Source organism: Gymnogyps californianus, chromosome Z, assembly GCF_018139145.2.
Source record: "Gymnogyps californianus isolate 813 chromosome Z, ASM1813914v2, whole genome shotgun sequence".
Taxonomy (NCBI): Eukaryota; Metazoa; Chordata; class Aves; order Accipitriformes; family Cathartidae; genus Gymnogyps; species Gymnogyps californianus.
In genome coordinates, this window is record NC_059500.1 from 38,765,018 (window position 1) to 38,791,503 (window position 26,486).

The window sequence follows — 26,486 nt, forward strand, 5'->3', positions numbered from 1 at the left end:
TCTCCCTGATACATTGAAAACAGTGCAGCACACAAAGCACTCTCTCAGATTAAGATCAACTCCTTCATAATTTTAAAAAAATTAAGCCAAAATATTTTAGAAATTATTATTAATGTGAAAAAGGTTTTTAAAAATCTTTACTTCTGTATTAAGGGTAGTTAAAAGTACCAAGATATTCCTGTGCAGCGACTGAAATAAATTCAGACATGACTTCAAAAGAATGGAAGGAGGTTCCATTCTTCTACCAATTGCCCTGACTTACTTTTCTTTCTTAAGATTATTTCTTTATATAAGTTTACAAATACTTTGCTATAATGTGGTTTTTTCGCATTCTCCATCTTACATTTTATTTGTGTTGCTGAAACACAAATTGATGTGATATTTTACTTCATTTACAAACTAGATATGGATGGGAACTGAAATTTGCACAAGCTTTACATTTGCTTTACTCTCTGATTCCCTTGTGTTCTGTTGTAATCTGCTGCTGCCACGCTAAAGCTGGCAGCCTGCTGATAAATTGCTCCACGAAGACTGACACTTGGAGGATAGCCAGTCTTTTGCCTTTAACAGCAAAACAATACCTCAAACTCCTTTGATTTTTGGGAGAGAAAAAAAAAAAGTATTAAAAGGAAATAAATAGCCAACCTACAACCATTGCTGATTATACTATTTCTAATTAGGAGAGAATTTACCTGCTAGACATGAGCCTGAACTAAAACTGTAATCAAAGTTCTGAAAAGTTTAAATTCTGTTTCTTTTCCAGCTCTGTAGTTTTATCCGTCATGGGCCAACCCAAAACCTTGGACCCAAATCTCCCTCATCTTTGAGAAAGGTTGGAGCTAGTTCCAAAACTAGTATGTCTCAGGGCCAGCTGTATTACCTGACTGGGTCAGGAATTTTATGCTTTTTTGGGGGAAAAAAAAAAAATCTCTGGAAGTTAAAAAAGCACAATAGAGATTTTCTCTGTCCATTCAATGCAGCAATTCTACTTGACCCTTTGTGGCAAATAAATACCTCACTGTCTCTAACATTTGGGAATAACAAATGGAAATTCTCTGTTCTCTGTATTTATCTGTGAAAATACATAGCATGTTAGGTGATAAAACTGGGAGAATAAATACAAATGTAGTAATTTACTGCCTTTTTCTGTGAAGAAATGATATGCAAGAAGGTCATGATTTACGAGTAAAGAATTTTACCATTGCTCATTCATTTACTTGTTCTGCACATTTGACATTAAAGTTGTTTAAAGTAGGTGTGCATCCAGATCATCTGCTTAGGTAAAGCAGCACAGCCAAGAACAGTCCTGCTCTGTGTTTAAATGAACATCATCACCTTTCCTTTGCCAATATTGATATCACAAATTCAAAAATTTGTTTTTCCTTAATATTTTCTGAAAATCATTTGAAATTCACTGATCCACTAGAGAATAAACATTCATTAGTTAGGAGCAGAAAGTAAACACTCAGAGGGGAAAAACAGTTAAAGTGAATTCATTGAAAAATTCATATGAATATTCATGGCATTATTTTGCCACAGTTTTCATTCTGCTCTAATAGCAGTGCTATTTTTCTGAAGAACTAATTTAATTCAGTAGATACATGTTTACATGTACAAAGGATCTCAATTAAGTGTTTCACGAACTCTCCATCGTTCTCTCCTAGGCAACTGATTCAAAGACACAATTCAAGAGTCCAAAGTCCTTATACAGCTCCTTTTCATGGTGGGTTTGCCTGGAAAACTCTCAGATAAATAAAAAGTTTTTCTGAAATATACCTTGGGAACCTCAAATTACTTGTGGCACAGTACACCATTCTCGTGCTGTCAAGTCCCAAGGGTTGTGCAAACACAGGAGGATTTAGGAGACTCGCTGCTGGGGCAGTACAACTGGGTTCTGCTCATTTTTTTATGAGGAGAACAGAAAAGCCTGTCTGATTTCATTCACAACATCAGATTATGAGGCTAGCCCATTTGTTATTATAAGACCTTTTCTTTCCTAAATACAAATACTAATTCATTACTGTTCCCAGCTGGCAGAAATGCCCCACACAGGGATGTAGACACCTGAGTCATAAATATTTGGCTGGTATGTAAGAGAGGAGGCAAGGACCACTGAACCTTAAGGATGTTGTCACACAGCCTCTTCCAGGTGGAGCTCTGACAGACAAAGGTAAAACTATCTCATTACTGCAGTTATCAACCACTGTCCACAGCCAGTAGCTAACCACCCTGGACAGGCATGGCCAAACCAGTACTCAACTTACAGGAGGACTTTCAGATTCAGAGGGCCTCACTGAGTATGTATTCTTCAAGTGTAAAGGCTTGATATTAATCCTACTTACAGCATTGTAGTTCAGAATATTTCCATTAGGTTAGTGTGACCACACTGTTAGAAAACTGTTGTGACCTGAGATGTCTAGAGGCTCAAACTGTATGTCTCAAAAAATTAGCCTAAAAGTGAATGATAACTAGTAAGAATTAATGATCCACAAGGAATGCTGGATCTGCATAAACAGAATACAATTCCTCAGAATTCATATACTGTAAAATCAAGCCCTACTCTCTTTAGCTAGTACTCTGTGCCTATTTGTCTAATCTAATATTTGTTGTATGAGCTTTATCTTTCCTCAGATATGTTAAAATAACTACTTTACAAGTACAAGGAACAGTGGGTCTCCACATAATGAAAATACGTTATCATTTCAATGACATTTGAGAGGTGGGAAAAAAGTGGCACAGAGGTCCTGAAGGAAGGAATTCCTATTAGGAATTAAAAATGTGTGATCTGTTCTGATTTTCTCCTTTACAAAGGTTCTCAGAAGGAGATCCGAGATGATTTTCAAAGAAGCACTATCCAGGTGATTTTCAAAATAATTTTCCAACCTATCCCAGTATATGATGGAGTGTTTTACAAAACCCATTTTTAACCTCGTACTCAACAATGCAGAATCAGTGGGCCAGATTTGCTGTTATGCTGTATGGATATGGAGCATGAGACAATAGCATCTCGGTAACCTGTCTGCATTTTTACCATCTAGGCAGCTTGGTCACTGATTAGTGCCCAACATAAGCTACCATTCTAATTGACTGCAACATTGCAAATAACACCTTTAGCTGATTTGTGGACTCAGCTCATTTGCTGCTGAAGTTTCCAATGAGAGCCCTTACATTGAGACCTATGGGAAGGATGTGGTAAAGCCACTTGCTTTGATCTTGAAAAATCCCTATGCTGGGGATTACTCTTCTGTGAGACTTAACTTCACAGCGTCCAGAAAGAGAACTGGTACAGCCCAAAGCAAGCCCAGTTCTCAAAATTAAATCTGTAAGTCATACCAGCAACCTACTCAGATGTAGCTATCAACTGTCTAGAGGATATATTACTGCATCATTGATGAGAGGAGAGGGGAAACATAATAGAAATACTTATCAGCTAAAAGCAAGTGAGATAGAGGATTCAGCAGCTAGTTCCCAAATGGACACTTCACAGGGCTGTGCTGCTAGCTGCTGCCAACGGTAAGTAGCCAGCCAACAGCAAACCAAGCTGGTTGTGTGCCTGTAAAACTGCACAGGAAATCCCAGCTCTGACTTCTCCTAGTGTCTGAGTGCTTAATCGTCCAAACTTTCGACTCATAGGTGTATTTGTTTGCAAAATACATTACAAAAACTAAACCACAATTGATACCACAGCTCCCAGCTACATAACACACAGGCTTCTTTGAGAAAACTGTCACATGTCCACAGATCTTTTCACGTGCAAATTGCCAGCCTGTGCAGCTTTGGTTGTATAGTCTGCAAATTCATTTTGCCTAAGTGCACTTTTTTGTGAGAGAGTAATAAGGGGAAAAGAGTGTCATGTCTGATTCTGTCTTTTTGGTTTAGAAGCAGCAGTAGAGATTAAAAAAAGCAAAGTAAGTGGTATGATTGGTATAACCGATACAATTTTTACAAAATTTCTGCAATAAGGGGGAATACACTTCTTTCAGAACTTTCTCAAGTGGATTTACACATTTTTTTAAATAATTTTCAGCTGTTAGAGACTGGCAATGTTCTTTGATTTTGAAGGAACATTGGTCTTCTCTAAATAAAGCAGCTTTGATTTTATCTTTGTCTGCAGACACCTGAACTATGTCACAGTATCTTGTTGAAACGGGAAGCCCACTTTAACCAGGCTAGAGCTGGACAATGAGGCACAGTGGCTGTGTGATATGGCCACAGTGAGCATATGATATGGAGACAGAATCAAAGTGCATGGTGGTTAGGAGTGTACTGCTCAAGGTGGCATAATGTACATAACAGTACACCAGCATCCCTTATCAGCATGTCAAATTGAAATGAAATGCTCTGGAAAACAGAGCAAATTATGTATGTTTGATTTTACCTCCTAATGTAAAGCCTTGTTTATGGTGACAAAGCAAAATCTTAACAGTTTGGCAAAAGAGAATAAGCAACAGAAAAGTTTAGTTATGCAGCTCTCTGCTCCCCGATGCACTGAAAATATTTGCAGTTGCCACTATATCAGTGTCTAAGGAGCTGTAATATCTCTTTTTTTTTCTCCTAACGTACCTACAAAGTTTACAATACAGGGAGGTATGCAGTATAATACTACATAGCTTTAACATCATATTCAATATCCAAGGTTCTTGAAAGATGAGACAGGATAGCTCTCCAGCAACCAATCCTACCACATGAATGATTGGCATCAGTTGAAGGAATAGTCTCCATACTAGAGCTGGATGGCAACCAAGGTTTTCTATTTTCCAGAAATTTCGTCTATTCTATGTTTATTCAGAAAAGAACTAAAGCCAGAAAAAAAATCAAAGCTGAAAAAGAAAACACCTTCATATTCAGGATCAAATCTGGGACAAAGTCATGTTTCAGGTCAATCAAAAGAATTATTTTAGTAAAATTTAGCCATTTTATCGATTGACTTTCTAACTTGCATTTTTTTAAATGAAATTCTCAAAAATATATTTCAAAATTATAAGCTACACAAAAGTTAAATTCTAATTTAACTTTCTCATTAATAAAGTAGTGTATATTCAAAATACATTTCAGTCAAAGCTTTAACAACTCTAGAAAACTTCAGACCAACTCTAATCCACCTTTTGCTGAATTTCAAAACAGCATTAATTCAGTTCTTACTTCCAAACTGCTATTTCACACCAAACACAACTGCAAGTAAAAAGTACTTTTTTCAGCGAGACCATTGTGGGTTGATGCTAATATTAGATTTGATTTGAACAGAGCTTGAGAAAAATGTTATCACACCGTCAGAGCAAGACGACAGATCTCTGAGTAGTAGAAGACATTAACAAGCCAACAAAGCTGAATATTATTTCCATCTTGTTCCACTCATTGGGGAATTTCAGAGAAAGATACCTTATTGCAATATGATTGCTTATACAAAATTTTTTGAGAGGGCTAAATTACATGTATCAGTAGAGAATTTAAAATAAACATATTTTAAAACTAAACCACTAGTTCTGAGTAAGATAGAAAATGCTTTTGTCACTTCTAACACTGTGAAAAAACATCAGTTTCATATACATTGGCAAAAAAAAAAAAGTTTGGGGGGGATTAAAAGTTACAATGCTAAGCTACCCAAACTCTTTAACAATAGAAACATATTTTCCATTATATTTACCGTCCACTGCTCTCCAGAAAGCTGAAAAATAAACTTGTTTCTTTCCTTATTTACTTCATCTGACAAAGCATGCCTCTTCTGGAGCCGAGGAGTCTTTCCATAAGTGTCCAAGATCTTCTCATCAGTGTCTACAAAGCCATTCTTGAGGTATTTTGATTGAGGAATACCTTTCTTCCGGCACTCTAGTATGAAATTCCATTCCTGCTTTATCCTGAAATAGTGCCGAAAAGGGTTTATGTGAATCAGCTGAAAAAATATGGCAAATAAGTCTTAAAGTTTGATCTTTGTTTGCACAAGTACTTAACAAAATATAATTATGCACCTAATATATTGAGCATTTAAAAAAAAAATAATAATTCCTAGAGTCATGCTTAGATTTTCTAGACTTACGTATAGATTCCAGATGAGCAGGATTTCATTTACTGATTACAAAACAGTGACACCCAGGGAATAATAGAAAAGTGGAGACTCAGTGGACTGTCACAGAAGACAGCATGGATTATGCCCTTTATTTCAACAGGGTAGGAAATACATTCTCACAGAACAAGTTATATGTATAAACAAACAAGGACCTGGTGATATATGCAAAATTTTTCAGTCGGAAAAAAGTCAGTTTAAAAGTAAGAAGTTAGAAATATTCCCTTTTCCCTGCCCTGTCTTGTTCAAGTATAATGATCTATTTTCAATTTTTACACATTATCTTCCAATATCATCTTAGAAGGTGGAGGTAAAGGTCAAAATTATCACAGGCCAACTAATTTCAGATTCAATTTCAGTGTAACTTTAGGCTCACCTCCAGGGCAAACTTCTACCCATATAACTTCAGGTGCAAATTCAATTTGATATAATTAAGCATTGCCAAAAGCACGTGCTTTAATTTAAGAGAGATTTATTTCAGCTTAGTCAATTAAGGAACAGGTTGATTAACTGAAGCAAGCCTTCCTTATACCAAAATAAAACTCTGCAGAGCCCCTTGCATAATAAATCTGATCTCACGCTTTGAATGCTAGATTCTTCTGGTACATGAGATTCATTTATGTGATCTCCACCCTCTGGCAGAAATTTTAAGACAAAGACTTGAAGAAAACTGACAGGTGAAGAAAGGCACAAAGTTCAGAATAATGTGCCCCCTAGAGAAAGTAAAAAATAGCATGTCCTAGAAAGAGAATCACATGCCAGTTTGTAAAGTTCAAGTAGGAAGTAAGAAAACCTGTACACATATTCCCAGCTAAGCATGGGTTTTTCTCTAAAATGCTAAGATGTTAAAAAAATGGCACATGAAACGGAATGTCTGGTTTTAAGTCACGTACAAGAAATCAATTACAAACTTAGGTACAAGAAGCATCTTCCAAACTTGGTGAAAATAAGTAATTTTTGGACACTCGTAGCAAGGTATGAGATATAGAAACTACATGGCAGAGTATATTTATGAGAATATGGCAGCACACATTAAAAGTCATATTTGACTCAACACTATCAAAATAAATTTTTAGGGATCAAAACTGCGTGCCTAAATATGAAAGGCATTACTGAGACAGCTGTAAATTGCCCTGCACAAATTGTGGCACTTACTGAAACCTTAGGGGATGTTAGACAGACTTGAAAGCAGAGAGCACAGCAACAGGAGGAGACTTCAGCTATTGGCATACACACAACACACTGACACACTGCAGACACTATATACTTTTGGAAACTAAGTATGACTGTTTATCAGAGCAGCTAGCCTGAGACACCACAAGAGGACCTGATTTAGTTTCAAGGAGCAGCACACTATACATGGGTCATCGGAGAACTACAGAAAGCCCCTTCTCTAATAATGACCACAATGTATTCCCATGCAACATCTTTATAAAGAGAAAATAAGGAAAAACATCTACAAATATTTCAGAAGATGAGCTACATATAACAGTGAAGTTGGTTAAAAGTGCAGCTCACTGGGTAGAGTTCTGGCACACTGCATGAACACAGCACAACTCAGAGTAAGTACATTCTAACAAAGCCACTGTAAGGATCCCTTTCTCCCATCATTTCCAAAAATAGAAAAATAAGATAAAATGGCATTTATGTTTAAATGAAGAAACGAGAAGGCAGTATAAGCTCTGCTAAATTAAATGTAAAAACACAAAAAAGCAAGTGAAGTCACTTACTGCAGGTATACGAATGAATAGGAAAAGGATTTCTAGCATATCAGAAGCAGAAAGCCTCTCAGAGAGACGGTGGGAGCAATAACTTACCAAGGTATGAAAGGAGCAGTGAAGAAATAATTAAAGAAGTTATTGAGAGCTGCAGAGAAGTTACTCATCCTTGGCTTTAGTTTTCATTAGAGAGAACAGTATGGTCTTTACAGGTATGGTCTTTAAATATCTCTGATATTTAAAGTGTCAGCAGAGGAGGCTTGAGAATAAAAAAACATATCTTTGAAGTAAATCTCCCAGTTTCTCTCAGTGTCTAATTGTGGACTGCTTTATACCACAGCGAGCTGTGATATGTAAATGAGTTAGGAAGAAAAAGACTGGACAGACAGAAAACATGTCCAGCAACACATTCAGTTCAGGGAGTCCCTAGAGAGGTACTGAAGCTGCTAGTACAGTCAAGGAAGAGTCCACCACCAACCCACAACATTCCAAAATCGTTTCTGAAGCTACTTGATACAAAAAAGTCAAGAAAATAGGTTAGAGCAGACACAGATCCTTAGCCCGTTTTGTGATCCTTCAACATGCTGTATCTGAAACTTCTGGTTACAGAGGGAGAGACACCCGAGTACCTGATTGCACTAGGCAGCCCTACCAAAGGGTATCCCCTCCAGCTGCAGTCTGGAAGCGCTCAGATGACAGAATTTTCTGTACCAGCAGACATGAAAGTTGAAACACCTCTTTCAGATGCTTTGACTCATGAGCCAATTCAATATTTAGTGTTGATCTTACCTGTTCAATCTGTCATTTGAACCCCAAAGACCATCAGCACAACAGAAGGCAGACAATGCAATAGCAAGAGATCACTAGGAAAAGCTAGAAAATAACACTTTCATATACTATAAGAAAAATAAACAGGCCCAAAACCACCTACTCATCTTTTTTTCCAAAACTCATCTACCAGTGAGCATAGCTAATAGCTATAAAAGCTCTATTACTGTGTGAGGTGGGTGGGAGATGAGGGGCAGGGATGGGGGGGGGGGGGGTGCGGGGGGAAGTGAATTGAATTCCCAAGGAAGAGAATAACAAAAGGATTTGAACCATTGAAAGGCAGGAACTGAAAAGGACCAAAACCCTGGCATTCTTTTTTCCTAAAGTCTTCTAAATAATCCTAACTTTACTTACCACTGCTGTACTGCTGTTTCTCACATCCTCCTCCAGTCCTCCACATACAGCTTTTCTGTCCCTCTGTGAAGCTTAATTCTGCGTTACTGCCCTCTCATTTCCATGGAATTCCTTCATTTTCTACCAAAGCAATAAACATTTGGTCTCAGTGCATAATTCAATGCACTGAAAAAGCTTGCCCCCAAGATGCTTTTTTTGTATTCATTGCTCTTCACTCATGCATAAAAAATGACTGACTCGTTCCTCGCAGTATAAATTCTAAGAAAGTTAGAAACTTAACAAACAGAAAGAAGAGGTCAAAAAGTCTTAACTCTCGATAAAAAGTAAGGCACTGAGCTGCTCTCCTACACCTCAGTGCTGAATTTGTCAGGTAGACCCTAGGAACACAAGAGCAGGGGGCTCAGATCTAAAATTTTACTCTCTCACAACAAGGAATATAGAAAACGGCAAGAAGGCAGCTACATTAAAGACGAAAGACTTTACTGATAACATGTACAAAACACAAATCTCAGGAGGTCATCACGTTGTTAGCAAAATAAAATAAAGTGCACATAACAAAAACCACTGTTAACCAAATCAGTCAGCGAAATACTGACCTCAGAAGAAAGACAGGCATTAAAAATTAAACCTGGTCAGGAATTCAACAAGGATATCACGCACTGATGTGGAAATCCTGTGTCAAATTTCTTCTTTACTCGTACATTTAATGATGGCAACATGCTCTGTTAAGCTTTTAAAGAATGCCCGCTTATGGTCACCAGGCTAAGTACTACGTACAAGCACATTTGGAACAGATGGAAAGTGAATTAATAATGGAGCAACAAACATGCATATTTTTGTACAGTACATCTCAGAATGAAAACATGATACATCCCAAGGGCAGAGGGTCTAACAATTTACAACCCCTGCTTGTACCCTTGGGCTACACACTAACCAAATGAATCAATATGAGCCTTCCTGGCCTGGAGGTGTGACTTACATCAAGCTGGTATGTATGTATCATTAAGCAAAGATTACAAAGCTGTAATTTGCAGGTTACAGTTGAGATCAAACCAAAGGGATCTGTTCAGCTACATGGTTGTCACTCAGCTCTGTCATTGTCAAAAAATTAAGATGATAGTACTTCTTAAAGGATCTTTATGAAAATAAAGACTATTTTAAGTCTTCCTTTGGTGACAATCTTAAAATAGAATTACCATCACATTTGTCCTATCTGGAGGCTATTGTGTCAATCTTCAGGAAAGACATCTAAACCAGTGTGGCAAAAAGAAAAAAAAATATCCATACAAATAAAATCAGCGTTTAAATATGCTAATATACTTTTAGAGAAATTAAGTTTCTGGTATTGGCACTTCAAAGGCTCCTGATATTCCAGGAACACATTTTCATGTATGACAAACAAATGAGTTGGTTACAAAATCAGAGCCCTCCTGAAGTTTATGTCTTTTTATTACTATTCAGCAATAAAATATTTTGATCTTCCTCTAGAGCTTGATCAAACAGTTGCAGTCAGATTAAAGAAACAACTACCATTTTCAGTATTCAAAAAGTGGGTATTAGCCAAGTCTAATTTAGGTGGGCGTATAAACACAAAAAAATATTTTTTCTGGATATAGGACCCAGATGACATCTAAGGTTCCAACTCAGCTAACTACTCCAGTATTTCCACTTCGGTCATGCAAATAGTCCAACTGATTTTAAAAAAGGTTGATTGCATGCTGCTTATGGTTGTCAAAAAAAAGTTGTGTTTCATACCTTTATATCTGTAACACAAAAGCACACCTGTCACTAAAGCAGACTGTAAATGGTATAGAGGAAAGGTTTATTCTGGCAGGCTATTTCCCAATACATTGCTGTTTTTCAGTAAGCTTTATGGACAATACACTATAGATACGAAACAGGATCAGCAGGGAAATGGAATAATTGAAGTACTTCCATTTTGGTTAGTGCTGAACTTATCTTCAGCTAATCGTTCCCCAAACATTACTTCACTATTGGAGTATATCTGCAGCAAAGACATTTAACAACATATAATTAAAATTTTATTATAAATATTTCCTTTCGAGGATATAGGAGTTCCTTACTTGGCATTTTAGATTCTCCAACAAAATCACAAATCTAATCAACCTGATGCAAAGAGTTACTGTAGAATAAATTCAATGATTGGACCCTTCAAAGGGGTGACCAGCTTGGAAAACAAAAAGGTTGGATTAGTAAGGATTGCAGAGCCATCCCAGTAAATGAGGAGTTGCTGGGTTTCTTTGAGTGGTTCTTCCTTCTGCAGTTACCTACTGCTCAATGTCTGATTAGGAGGTCTTGAGGAAAAGCTATGCTTCTTAGGTAAAGAAAGGAAGTTTCATTAGACGGCACTGTTTCCTCTAAATCAGGATGGAAGAAATAGCCAGGACACTACATGGTGACACCAGTTTAGTACCCCTGGGTGATGTTTAAATCAAAATCACTAGCCACACAGGATCATTAAATAATCCTATGGAATTTTTATAAGAGCAGTGCAGTTAAACTGGAGCTCAGCTAGACTAATATTCCTGATGGACAAGTAACATTTGGTTCAAATTCAGTTGGATTGATTTAATTTCAGTACCTCTGCCAGGCTTTTCCATGGGTTGTAAAGGATTGTGGCTGAACAGCGACTTTTATCTCTCAACTCATTTGCATGCATTATATTAGATGCAAGGTCTGTATGCACAAGTGCTTAAGAACAAAGGCAAATAACTTAAGTGGTTATTAGTGCTGTAGATCTGCTACCAGCTTGTTGCCTATAATTTGTGTTTGGGGCTAAAGACTCCCAGCTTGAGTTTTAGTCTTGCTTAGAAAAATTTCTGAATTGCGTATTGAGTGGGAGAATAAAGATAAACATCACAAATAAAATCTTAGTTCAGGTACAAATAGAGTTATAACACTGAAGTTTGGCAGAGAGATAGAGACAAATCTATTTTATTAAACAAACACATAACCCCTCAGGGAAAAAAGTCACTGTCTGCCTGTAGAGTGAAAGTTTTCTTTTGACTTTTAACATTCAGGAAATGCATAACTCATAAGAGTAATACATGCACATTTAGGTAGCCAGACCTTGAGAGGAAATTTTTGGAGAAGAGACACACTGGAAGAAGTGGCTGAACAAACTGTTATCTTTGCTGCATGATTGGTTGGTGGACGGGGAGGCTGTGCCATTTCACAGCAAAGATTTAGATAGCTAATCTGGGCAAACAGCTCTGGCATTTCCTCACTTGAATGCTTAATTTGTCAGCCTTCAATTTTTACCCTACCTGCTTTTCACACAGAAGACTAACATGTTGCAATCCTTCAAAAAAAAAAAAAAAAAATCTAACTGTAAACTGTCATTCTCTTTCCAAAAAAAAAAAAAACAAGTAGAAAGGAAAAATTAATGACGAAAATCATCATACCACATCAAGTTAGTCTGACAGCATTCAGGATTTTAGGGTACAATATAAGATTGTTCACCACTACTAGAATCTAGAAGATGAAATCTAAAACAGTGCTGTAAACACAAACTTCTTTCCATAATATGAACTTTCATAAACATGTAGATAACCACAGAACAGTGCACATTTTTGTAACAGTTCATGTTTCATATCCTATAGGAGATACAGAATGGGCTTCTCTGGTGGGATTAAGAACATGAAGTAAAATGAAATTTCTCCTGCACAACACTGTACTGTTTCTTTTATGCTCAGTTGCTGGTTTATATGTGCCCCCCAGAAGGAGGGGTTCCTTAAACTGCCGTACTTCCACAGTCCCACAAAAGCAAAGAGGAAACAGAGGACTGAATTAACTCCACTCAAAGTGATCTGATACCAATATCTGAGACCCAGATATGAGCCTCTCACAATATTCTCAGTAGACTGTTCTCCAGAATCAGCTTTCACTGGCCAGCTGCTTAAAAATCTGTTTTAGACCTGTAAATTCCCAAAATCTTTACAAGACCTCACCATTAACGCAAACACAGTTCAAGCTTTGCATTTATTTGTGAGGTTTTCCTCTTAGAAAATCTTCAGTCAAAAAAAGAGAAATATCTTACATGTGACTGCTTACTGACCTTGCATGAACTAAATTACTTTTCCGCAAGGCAAGCAAAGTTCCCTAGAGGTTAATTGGGAGTTTTTCTTCAAATAATACATACTACATTTCACTGTATATTATCAGGTCATTTTACATAGCAACACGACTGATAAGGAACTGCACAACCTCAAGGGCATTAGTGAATTGTAAGCTCTTGGAGAAAAACTGGATTTTGTTTAAAAAAAAAAAAAAAAAAAAAAAAAAAGCAAAGCAGCCTCAGCAGGCGAGATTCCAAACTCATCTGTTACACAAGTATATTTGCAGAGAAACACTATTAATTTCAGCCCTACTTGGGAATTCACTCTGGCTGCTGGCAAAAGTAAATATCTAGAATCTTAAATGCCAGAATGCAGTCAGGAAACTGCCTTCTCTGAGTGTCTTTTTGGAATTATCATTTTGGGTCACAATCCTTTCCAAAATACTTTTGTAATGTGACTTGACAGTAAGCAATAGTATTGATTTCAGTGGACCTACCTGACAGTTGTAAAATTTTAACCTCTGAGTAGAATACTAGAATTCAGTCACACACAGAACTCCCAAAAATAATGAAATGCATTTCTACAGGGAAATATTATTTCTATTAATCATTTAATTATAATTACAATTTTATCTGTACTTTTGAGCTAACAACAAGCAAAATCTTGTCCTATTTTTGGCCCAACCTTTGGAAGTGCTGAAAAGTATCTAAGAAATAACTTGTAATCTGATCTTTAGGATGTACAGACCAGTGGTCACTGTACAACTCAGAAAACAAAGAGGATTTTTCTTTTAACTGAATTTTGTTTTTTAATACCAATATTTTTATGACTTGGACCATTATTCTACCAGCTTTATCCATTCTATGAGGCCTGCATCATAAGAATGAACATGAACTTTGCCATTCATTTCAGTGAGTGAAATACTGGTCACTCACGTTCAGGAAAATGTCTGATGTATTTCCTCCTTTTTTCCAGGAGCTCTAAAAGAAGTAAGACTAACTGGAAAGCAATCTGATTGCATGAAGATGTGCAATAAGACAAAGTACCATATGCAAATTGCAAGCTAAAGGAAGAAAACAAAAATCCTTTGTGAATGCTGAAAGTGCACTTGGAACCTTTTACTTCTCTGCATTATATCCCAAATTCCCCATCTCCAGTTGGTGCAGGAAGATAACAGGCTGACTTTGGACCTCATTAGTGGAAAAGAGCAGAACAGGCAGTCAGGCTCCACTCTTTCAGCTGGAGGGGCGGCTACAGACAACCACAAGCAGAAACAGCAGGTACAATGTACTGTTTTTTATGGAAAACACAAGCCACAGTAAGATATGAGGCTTAATGTATGCTACTGACAAAAAACACGGGAGCTGAAATTAGCTACGTCATAGTACATAAGCTTGCCCTTTCCCTCTTCTGTACAAAAGTTCCCCATGCCTGGCGCTTCTGGTTTGCTTTTGTACTAGTGAACTCAGAAGTTATCTTCTGCACCCCAAAAAACCAAAAAACAAACAAAACGTGGCAGGGGGATGTTGACATTTAGATCCACATTGGGACTGACCTTTTGTCAGTTCTGAAGATGACTGCATGCACCGCTAGAAGCTACAGGTGTGGGTTCCTAGTCATAATATTCTTTTTATGAAGAAGGCTGCAGTGGCACTCCAAGAGCCACTAGCTGACATAAACAGCAGTAAAGTAGAGAGTCATCTGCTTTATCTGCATTACAATTGCACAAAGCCACTTCTTAATGTAGCATCTGGGACAGAAATAAGATTTGATTGAGTTTCATCCCAAATCCTTTCACTTCTCTTTTCCACCATAAGGGTAATGCTGACAAAGGCAAACTTTTTCTGTCCCTGAGTTCATACCAAAAAGAAAGCCTATCCTTGCTAGAGAATTTAATCTGAAGGACGAGCTTCATTTTTCTTTTTTTTGTTAGGATTATGGTTTTTAATGCAGGCTTAGGGTAGCTTCGTGGGTAGACAGGAGAACCAAGACTGCGACTATGGATGTTTTGAAGAGAAAGGTCTTGCAGAAAGGGCAGTCAGACTGTGTATTACCCTGGTCTCCTCTTAGCTCAGCTGCTCTGTTGTCAGTGTAGCTGCACTGACAGTGAGAATCGGTGAGTGGGGGTCTCCTGAGACAGCCGAAACACCACGCAAAGGTTCAATGCAATGATGCTCTTAAGCAAGGGTACTGTTTAACCCTGTGGTTTTTATTTTTAAAGTAGAAAGGGATTTTTACTGCCTTGTTCTCTTCTCAGAGGGGAAAAATGATAAGTCATATGTTTCCAACATTGCCAGCACAGTTTATTTCACTGTCTCTAATGGGAATGAACATAAAGAAACCAAAATATTGCTTAAAGAAACCATAAACTAAATATAATAAAAACAATAACATGATTAGTGGGTGTAAGATTTATAATCAAGGCTCTCTTTAATATTTGAACAAGAAAAAAATCCTCTGATAATTCTTTTATTCTGTCCTCTCCCTCCTATTCAGAAGCAATCGTATGTATCCATTTATTTAATTCCTTTTGTTTCTCCTGTCAACACAACAAAAGACTTAAAGTATTTCTTAGCACTGAATTTTATGAGCATGTTTTCATGAATTCCATAATAAAAAGCCATACTTTTATATAGCATATAAGCAATAGAAAGATACAAAATGTGTTATTTTTCTTGTCAAATTAAATCTACACAGTAGACAATAAAATGCACCATTAGTAAATCACACTCTACATAGGAAAGAGTAGGGACTAATGAAATACAAGCACAGTTTGTGCTGCATTTCTCTTACAATCATCTGAGGAAAGGAGGCAAGAAATCATTGAAATCAACCCCCCCCAAAAAAAATTTTGAATCATCTGGTAATGCTTAGTATATGGCAATGTTAGTGGATAATAATAATAATGGATTCCGTTAAAATGAACAGCAGAAAAGTTGTCTTACCTCTCCAATGAGCTTTTTTCTAATCTTTCTTTCTCTTTCCTCTGACGTTCTTTGTTCTTCTTAACTCGAGTTTCCCACAGTCCTCTTATGAGAGAAAAGTCAAATATTATCACCTGATGCCCCATACTGTCGACATTAAGCTTCTCCTGCAAGAACAAGCCATCATGAACACTTTAGGAAAGAAATAATGAGCAAAATAAGGAACTAAATGATCATGTTTCATTAAAATTATCTGGGAAAAAAAGCTGAAGTCATAAGAAATATTAACATAGTATGCTTTCCATCTTACCTAATTTATCTAGGGTTTTGTGCTGGCAGTAATCAATGTAGCATACAACTGACTTCTACATAAAATCTATGGCAACAGCTAAATGTTGAATTTTTTTTATTCCTTGCCCTTTTCCCTTTCCAAGATAAAGACACGGTTGCAAAGAAATATTAATTTAAGTAACGCCGCTGAAAGTAACTTTAGAGACTGGTTTTTTAACAATTTATGTAACTAATATTAAAATGAGAGCTCATGAAGAATTTATTCATTGTAAATCATGCAAAAGCACTTCATCTTGGGTTTTCATATATTGATATTTAGGTACCCAAGCTATCCTGTTCCAGTGGAATTTAGGAATTTCCAGTGTTTGTAAAGTAGGTGGTTATCTGTGAAATGCATTGAAAGACCACTCCTGTAACATACAATGAAAACTTACCTAAGGCAGAGGTAAGGTAGAGGGTTTGTGAACACATCGTCTCCATTTATTAGTACGTGTAGAATTACCTTCCAACAATGGAAGGCTTGGTATCAATGTATTAGGTCCCGTGCAGTTGAAAACTGAGCTGAACTGGACCCTAACTGGCCAAGCTTTCCATATTCAGTTAAAACCACAGAAACTTCTTGCAGGAACCTTGCCCCTACTGAAGTCAACAACAAAGCTCTCATTCCCTTTAGCAGGCATGATGCTTAAGCTTGACCCAATATGAACGCTACCTTCTTTTTACTCAAGGCGAAAAACACGCCGTAGTATCTTTAACAACCACAAGAGATGAAGACCTCGGATTTACATCTTCTGAAACACAGCGTGACTGGCAACATGGTGTTCCTTACTAAACTGTAGCAATAGTTCAGTACCAACAAAGGAAACAAATGGCCTACTAAATCACTAACTTATGTACAGATATGAATCTTGATAAAATAGGTAAAACTGTACTCTCTTGCATGGAGTCACTGGTGAGGGTACAATCATCACAATACACTGGTTTTCATGAAATGCAGCTAGATTGTCTACAGAGGACTTCTGTCATGCTTACTTCTTTATAAAATGGTTTGCTGAACCACTGAAACAAGTCTTATAAAACAGAAGTTCGAAGCCTTCTAAAAATAATTGCTTCTACCAAGAGAAAAGAGAAAAGGAAAATCAGTTACTTAAAATTTGCTTGAGGTTTCATTAGATACCGTATTTATTATACCATTCATAAGCTTAAAAAAAAAAAATAAAGGAAGGAAAGAAGAAAACCCTGCTGGACCATCTACTGATCATTTAAAAAGCAATCTGCTCCTTCCTTTACTGTGTGTTTTCAAGCTTGTATCTATTACTTTTTCCTTAGCCCTTACGGTGATCATTTTTTCCAAGCTCTACGTCCTTCAACTGGGACTATCTATTATCTGTCCTTCTGTTCTAATACTGAGGTGGAAGGGGAAGTTATTCTCCCTTCTGCATTTTTCCTCTTGTAACTTCGTAACTGTCCCTTTTCTCTTTCACCTCCTTTCACCTATACATCTCTCTGTAATACGTAACACATAAAGGAATAATTTCTTCTGAGCCAGCAGAACACCTTCATGTCCTCTGGAAAATACACAGCGTGGACTAAAAAGGATTATGCATAGGTACTACCAAGAAGAAAGGTTCCTACCTGTCCACCTTATTTGTCATCTCTAGTAAGAAACACCCTTACAAATACCTCCAAGTACTGGCACAGAGACTGGTCAGAGACCAATATTTTTCTATGACATAGTCTTCTATATCTGAGGATGTTTATAGAAACTGCTATCTTTGCTGTTCATAAAGCTGCTCCCATTGCTTGTTTATCTTTACGAGCACTAACAACGAGGCAAAAATAGTTCCCAGCCTATCTGGAACCAACTGCTGACAACAGCCGAGTCAAAACCCCATTAATAGCAGTGTAATGAGAATGGTGACCTTATTCTTAGTGGAAAGGTTTGTCTATAATCAGCTGCACCCTTCTAAAACGTATTCACTAATAATTTACAGGAAACTGTTTACCGCATAAAATAAAACATTCTCCTCTGCTGCCCAAATCAAGAAACCCAGTGACAAGGACTTCCCCCTCACAGCAGCTGCAGACCAGCAGTCACTCTGCAGGATCTAATTCATTTTAATAGACCAATTCATAGCAGTGTGTTTTGGTAGAAGGGTTATTGCAGGAGCTGAATTGCTGAGAGACAGTCAAGTGGCAGCTGGACACTTGACCTCTGTTGGAACTAAATGGCTTTAATCAACACAAAGTCTGAATAAACTGTAAAAGTACTCTATTTCCTTGACTTGTTCCTCACCTTCCTGTCTCCCAGGTTAAGTCATCTGTTCTTTATTGAGACACTGATTTATTAGACACTCAAGTTGGAAAAGTTCATACAGCTTTTATCCACATATTCGATTAGGCTGCAATGTGCTGGGGTTTTTCTTCAATGGTAAAACCAAGCAGAGGAGGAAAGTGGGTGGGAGGTGAGAGGTGTCCATCATAACTCCTCAAGACTAATCTCTTCAGAAAGAGCAAAGCCACAAATCCTGATCAGATCACAGGGTGGCTAAGGCTTTAGAAATATTCATCAGGACAAACGTGAAACTTTGTTCCTATCTACAACTCTAAAAAGGGCATCCAACAACCTTCACAGGGCTGTTGCTTTATGCCATATCCTAGTCCAAAAAATGGGCATGAAGTATCAAGCGCGATGGCAGAATGTATATTTCGCAAAGTTCAGATGCCACTATTTTCCTGATGATGAGATGTTGCCCAGAAAACAGCCTGGCAAGCTGGCAGAAACTAGATTTATCTGACCCTAAGTGTAGGTTTGTCAGGGTGCTTACCCATGCATGGCAAGAATTTGCAACTGAAGAAGCAACTACCAATAATAAGTTCCATTTCTAGAAATACATAGGGCTCTACAAGTTCCAAGTTCACATACAGCAGTTGCTTTCTTCCAGTCATCAGGTTAGGCCTGCACAAGAAAACCCAAAGCTATCATCTATTAGTCACAGGTGGGAAGTTACATTTGGATAGAGAAATGCCTCATTATAGACTTCTTTCTAACTTCTTCCCTTCAACTGGCATTCCACACCTGTGTTCCCTCCAATACTTAGGGTCTTCACAGGTAATCACTATTAGCATTTTACCCGTTGTCAGAAATCACAGAACCAGTGAGGCTGGAAAGGGCCTCCGGAGGTCACCTAGTCCAACTGTCCTGCTCAAAGCAGTTACATGGTTAATTCACCCAAATCTACACATACTTCAGCCCCCTTCCTCTTCCAATTTCCCCATCCTTTTGTTATTCAGCATTGCTCCTTTCACACCCCCATACTTACACACGCTCATTAAGGACAAGCTTTGGTCATACTTGTGAGGATTACCCAACCCACTAATATGGCTGTAAGTGAAAAACAAAAACAAAAACTCAAGTTATTTCTCACCCAAGAAACAGGCAACCTTGCTTTCATTAAGGACAAGTCCTGACCACAAAAGCAACCATCACCTGCATTTGCAAGGCCCTACTTCGTAACTACACTGAGTTTGCAGCTTAATGCCATCTTCCTTGGGTGACATCTACATCTAAATTATGCTGTACATGATCAGCACACCTTGCTTAGATGATGCACGGTTATAACGTTCATTCAGTCTTACGAGTTATTAGCAAGATAGATCACAAAAGCAAGGCTCTTTGGTAATGTATGATAATGAAAGCACAGTGCTTTCCAGGGGAAAAGGGATTCAGGAACATAAAAAGAAGGTAAAGATGTCATTTACAAGAGAATCATTTGTGGAGAAAATAGTTCTCTGTGTGTGTTTATGGAAGCAAATAATCTTATCCCTAGCCATTTACACCTCCCAAGAAGTAATCTACAAGGTCTTAATCAATATCCTTAAAAGGCAACATACTGGGAAGTCAGTCTGATTTCTTACCTTTCTCGTAATGGTTAACTCAGAAACAAAGCTGGCCATTCAGGATACATTTCTTTTTTAATGATTGCAAGATTTTTCCCTCCATAAGCAGCCACACATTATGTTTAAGGCAATATTTTTAAGTAATAAATATTTTAAGTAATTAATTTTTTTTTAAAAAGAGCTTTTTTGATAACAAGCATTTGCATTATTTGGCAAAGTGATACCAGAGTTTCTAACCAGAGAAACTTGTACTAATAGCAGAGGAAAGAAGTTTCCCTTTGCTTCACTCCTTCCCTCTCTTTATACTTTCCTTAAGAAGAGGGAGAAGAAAAAAAATAACACTTATCTTCGGGGGGAGGGGGGTGGTGGTGTCAGAAATCCCTTTGAATACCATAGCCTTTGCAACATCTTCTCTTCCTCAACTAGCAGGCTAGGTCATCTCCAACCTTGTCCCAATTTTCATCAATAAGGGACGCACAAGAATCCTTATAACTAGCATTTCCCGTCTCTACATTCTAAACCACAAATTCGTATTTCTCCCCTCAGGGCTGTACTTTCAGTACCAGATACTATGACCTACAAACTTTTCACAATCTCACTATTCCAGAGCCCTGTGCCTTCACTAGGCACCTTACCAAGCCTCTCTCCTCAGCAACTCTCTCAACCTTGCCCTACTGCAGGCCCCATCTCGATGCTGAAACCCATCTTTACTTCTCTCCAGGTGAATTTAATAATCTACCACCTCTCTGGGCCAGCTGAGGTGAGAAGAAGCGCTTGCTCACATAAGAGCACTCTTTTGCTATCAATATTTGGGTTTAGGTCTCTGATTGCCATGAGTTATCCCTGCATGTATGGAACAGAACAAATGCCTTTACAGACACTTCTGTGAGATTTCTGGTCTTAAAAAGAAGACAACACTGTTCCTTTACAATCTTGCAAAAATTTTATTCATTTAACTGTGTATATAAATAGGCCTATTAAAATCAAACACAGTAGTTATATGTATAAGGATTTTGTCACTCAAGCATTTGGAGGATTAGGTGGCAAAAAAGGAAAATCTTAGTGATGATTCTCATCATATGTTTTCATTTAAATGATACAACATTAATGCCAAATGTTATCGCTAGTAAAAGCACCTGCTTAAGTATCTGCATGGATTATATTTATTTTATCATTTATATTATCATTTATTTTATTTTATTGCATAAATTCATCTAAAGATACATAGATAGTTCTCTAGCATCTACTTCAGTCTTTCTTTAAATAGTAGGAGTACCCAGGAGCTCTAGACTGGAATCTGTTCAGTAAGGTGTTGGAAAAACTACAGAATGGAAAAGACGATAACTGCGTTGTAAAGTCTGTATCTTTATTATTTTCTATTTCTTGTTATTCATGTTGTTGCTACAAAGATATGCGTACTTCAGAGCCTGTCAACCCACCAGTAAAACTGGAGAGATTTAGTATGCTACCCCTTAAATGCCTTTGCTCCCTTCAGCTACTGATATCTCCACCCCTTGTTTACAGCTCTGCCACAGACCTGCCGGATGTTTCCACACCCATCTTTGACAGCGGCCAGTGATCTCATGACCACTTACTTGTATTTGTTCCCACTTGGCCTCTGAACCCAGAGCAGGCATTTGACTCTTCCCCCCTTCCCCCCCGGACTTAATAAAAAGGGGGAAATGATGACTTGCAATACATCTGGAAGTATAACCAATTTGGGATATGGAGGAACACTCAGGTAACTAGGTTTTAAAATGGGACTGCCTTTTGGCAGCTCCTGGTATTTAATGCTGAAGGAGTTTCATCTCTGTTACCTGTGCTTGCATCACAAGATGCCATGGTCTGCCTGATCTTGAGAAGCAAACTGTTTAAGGATACATAAGCTAAAAGTAACACTGAATTCCAGACAGAAGGCCTTCCACACAGAAGAAGTGTTCTTCAAATCAGCAGCTTCATTGAATGAACAGTTTGCAGCCTTTCTGCACTCTCGTCAGCACCTGAGATATATCAATGTATAGATGCACTGGGGAACATACTACAAAAAATTAAGGACAAGGCAAGGTCTTCTTTGGAAAGGAAAGTATTGGAGCACAGGGGAAAAGTGTTCTTAGATCTGAAGACTGTGTGGCCTTCCAGGACTAATTGTACCAACTCTTCCATGGCTCTTCCCTGTTTACCAATGTTATCTCTGTCTTGTCTGAAGTGGGTTGAATACTGCCAGTCATAAGCCAAAATTATATTGGCTTTATTATACTACAGTCTAGCCTCCTCTGAACATAGCTGGCATCAGTGTTAATGCTGGCCAACTTGCCTGTGGACAACATATTCTGTAGAACAAGACCTGTGTCTTCTCTCAAGTCTGGAACATGTCCAACATAGTTTTGATACTACAGATACAGCCAATATTAGTCTCTGTTACAGCCCTCCTGCATTCGTATGGGGCCTGATTGCCCTCAGTAACAGGACTGTGTATACTTTCCTTTGCTGCTTTACGTGACTTACCAAATTATTAATGTTTTGGTTTCTTCAGTTTGTTTAACAGCCTTGTTCACTTGGGTGCTTTTTCTTTCAGATAATCACTGTGGGAGATCTGCTGCAATCTTATGAATATTACTGGCAGGATTACATTGGGGAAAATGTGGGTAAACATATTTCCTACCAATTCTGCAAATAATTTCTTAGGAAATAAGCTCGCTCACACTGTGCTTCAGAATGATCAAGTAATTTATCTCACAAGTCTTTAAATAATTCAAAGGAAACTTGACATTTGGATAGTAACTGAACACATTTTTTGTGTTATCAAGGAAAGATTAAATTACAGAAACATGCTGTGATTGAAAGAGCAATAGAAACGGTGACAATGTTCATAGTATACAACTATATTGTGCTAACTGTGCACAGCTTGTAAGTGGGGTAGTGCTTCCCTGTGCCACTTGGGGAGTGGGAGAGGACTGTGAAGCAGGAAGCTGCTCTTCCCTACCTAGTCTTGCTGCCAGTAACAATCTCTTCTTGTTCTACACCAGCAGGAAATTATTTTCCCTGCTAGTTTGGCTGGTTTATCTGTCACTAGACTTGCCGAATGTGCAGATTTGACAGAGTTTTGAGTCGGCGATCCAAGTTAGATTGTGCTTCAGATCATATATACATGCATGTGATGGCTGGGTCCTGGGAAGCACGTGGGCAGGGCAATGCTATGGATCACAGTGGGTGTCCCCCTGAAGGTCTGGGTCCGCAGAGATCCTGCAAACACAGCTGACTGCGGAATAAATAGAAGAGGAAAGGGACAAACTGCTCCAGGGCTGGAGAAAGCAGTCCTGACACTTGGATGTGAGCCCAGATGTTTGGGGAGTTTTAAATGTTCCCTCCTGCTCTCTCAAGAGCACAGTCTCAGCCAGGCAGCTCCTAGATAAACAAGCACAGACAGACAGTGACACTTTCAAGCTATTAATTAGTCCAGCTTTCACTGAAGTTAATTTCAGAAATTAGTGTCTTTGCATATCACGGGACTTAATCCTGAATGCTCTGATGAATCAAGTTCTTTTTGAGTTTTCTGCTTTAGTTATTTCATAAAAGAGGCATTTAAGAACAGAACCTGACATTAGCCTCTTTCACACACAAATAAATAACTTTTGCATTGTTTACATACCACAACTAAGAGAGCAAATATGTCTTTTCTTAACCTACTCCTTATACTTCAGGTAGAAATAACTATGAACATTGTAAAATTAAAAGGATAGGTGAATATAGATATGCGAATATAGATATGCAAAGGCTGAGCTTGGTTTCCACACATTTTTATGTGCATATTTCTCTTTGTCCAGTGCTGCAGCACGTCTTACTGACAGTTTTCATTAATCAGTTCCTATTCCAGATGTAAATTAAGCAGTCTCACAAACAAGATCCCTCTTTATCACTGCAGTCTTCACATCTTGATTTTTAGACAATTTTTCACAGGGTTATTCATTAATTAGGTCTTTAATTATGGATTAATTAGCAGCTGAATTACAATATTCCTTATACTTCCTCAACTCTTGTAGCACTAATATGTTTGCCATCAAGCATGATAGATGTTACATATGCAAGGGGATTTAGTACAGATGTATTCCCCTAGCACTTCAGTGAGCTGACTAATTATTCAAAGTGATTCTTCCACTGACAATGAAGCTAATGAAACACTGGACTGATGTCTATGACATAAATCCGTTCTGGTTTTTTTTCACTGGGCATTGCTGAAAAGAGGTCTAATTCTCATAAGACTGAGAGAGGGTGGATGTATTTGAAATGGGCATGTATTTTAAGGCTGTTTCTTGTCAAAGGAAAAACAGTAAGCTCAAAAGTGTTACATATTTTTAAAGGTGGTTGAATCTATGAATGCAGCTGTAGTCAGCAGGTGAAAACAATTGTCTTAGGTAGTAGACAACAGAGTCCTGGGAAAGTTAGAGCGTGTGCTAAGAATTGATTAGAGAGACCCCACTTAATTACTCATACAAAGACCCATGGCAAATAAAATTGCACTCAGTGTCACTGAACAAAACATGGAGGCTTTCATATACAATTAGATCATCTTAATTAAGCATAAAATTACAGTCTCAGGTTTCTCAGACCTGTTTTATGCCATCCAGTTTTTTACCACAATGTTTTGTTGACTTATTCTTGTTTGTCTTAAGGTTAATAGACCTGGACCATCCCCAGGAAGTGCGGCTACTACTGTTACCTTTCATCTACAGGGTCCAGCCTCTGAAGTTATCTATGTGGATGACAGCATCATAAATGTTATTTTAGGCTCCCTGTCCTAATTGAGAATAGCCAAAGAGCCTCAAAATTTTGATCATTTCCTTTTGCTCCCAGGGGTCCGTTTTCCATGCATTGATCTAAGAATCCAATCCTATCACCTGCATCTTCCTCTACTGGAGAAGGAGAGCAAAAACCTATGTCTGACCTATGGCATCAAGCCTCTTAGTCCTATTTCCAGTGTTAGATACAAGATCATTTTATTCATATTGTGAGTAAAATGCTCATAGCCAGTTCCTAAGCAGTCAAATTCTGTGATTTAAGAAGATATGGCAGACAATTTAGATAAGCAAGAGAAGATGCTGCTTTCAACTGCTCCAGCAGCCAAGTTATTTTAGCTCAAATGGTCCAAACCCCACCACACAGTCATGAGGTGGCAGCTGTATTTTATCAGCTCTCTTCCCTCACCACAGTTGTGTCTTTAGTCCTTCCCACAAAACCCTCCCATGCCTGTGGATAGGAGACACAGGTGGCATGGACAGCTGGACATCCACCTCAGAATAATTCTCCACCTTCATGTTCCGCCTGAGAAGAGCAAAGTGGATGAAATTCTCTGGTAGAATCTACCTCTTTGGCTAATGAGCATTATCATCCATCACTGATCCTTGAAATGGTGCTCAGTTAACTACTATTGAGAGGAAGAGAGCTAGTCAGTACCTTTTAGCCTACAGAAAGTAACATGTCAGTGATAGACAGCACATAAACACTTATGGTAGCAACAACAACAATAATGACAATATTTTACTTTAAATGATAGGCTTTGTTCACAAAAGATTTAGCAGGCTAGATTTCCTGTACCAGTTAGATTTGCTGGAAGTGGCCTTCAGAAACTGAAGTTCTATAACTCTTTTTAAATTCCACTCTAAATTTTGACAGACAACAAAGACAAATGACCAACCTCTCCAACCATTTTTTTATTGAAAAACATTCTCACACCAGCATATGTCCTTGAGATGTAATAGCAAGGGTTTATTACAACTGAGTCATGGAGTCTTGAAAGCTTTCCTAAATTATAAAGTTTGGATTTGTCACAGGTGTAAATCTACTTAGAGGAACTATATATGGGGTGAATCTTACTATCTTTAAAGGTGTCCAGCAAACACACCACTTTGGACTAAAGCTCTGTGTTTCAGCTATTTTTCCCATGTACATTGCCATTTAAAAATCCACAGCACGGTAGCAGCAACGAAGACCTGATAATGACTTCTCACTTGCCCTGCCATTTCCCACCTTGACCCCACACATCTGAAGAAACACAATAATCAGCAAAACTGTCACTTACCTACTACTAAAGAACGCGAGTGTCCAGAGCTCCCCAAGTGCTCTGCGGTTATTCAATTTGGGACACTGAGGTTGTTTATAGTAGCAGCATAGCTCATGGCCAGCCAGACCTGTTTGAACCCCACAGCGTGACTAGCCTTCCAGATGTACTAATATGCTATATTTGTAAAGTGATAACATGATCTGTGGTCTTACAGCAGAGACACGGGCAGGATAAAGTGTCTACACTGCATGACTCACCACAGCATGAGAAACA

At 38.0% G+C, this 26,486-nt stretch overlaps 1 protein-coding gene across 2 annotated transcripts in view; it reads right to left on the reverse strand.

Moving 5' to 3' along the window:
• Window positions 1-26,273, reverse strand: part of LRRC2 (leucine rich repeat containing 2) — a 70,039-nt gene extending 43,766 nt beyond the window's left edge. The window contains exons 1-3 of one of the 2 annotated variants that reach the window (XM_050913107.1): window positions 26,232-26,273; window positions 15,986-16,131; window positions 5,645-5,855 (exon numbers count right to left, since the gene is read on the reverse strand). In XM_050913107.1, the coding sequence (XP_050769064.1) occupies window positions 5,645-5,855; window positions 15,986-16,110 (336 nt within the window). In that variant the 5' untranslated portion in view covers window positions 16,111-16,131; window positions 26,232-26,273. Of the gene's footprint in view, window positions 1-5,644; window positions 5,856-15,985; window positions 16,132-16,689; window positions 16,748-26,231 lie in introns of those variants that run through there. The other variant, XM_050913108.1, reaches the window with a different exon arrangement.
• Between the last annotated feature and the right edge of the window lie 213 nt (window positions 26,274-26,486).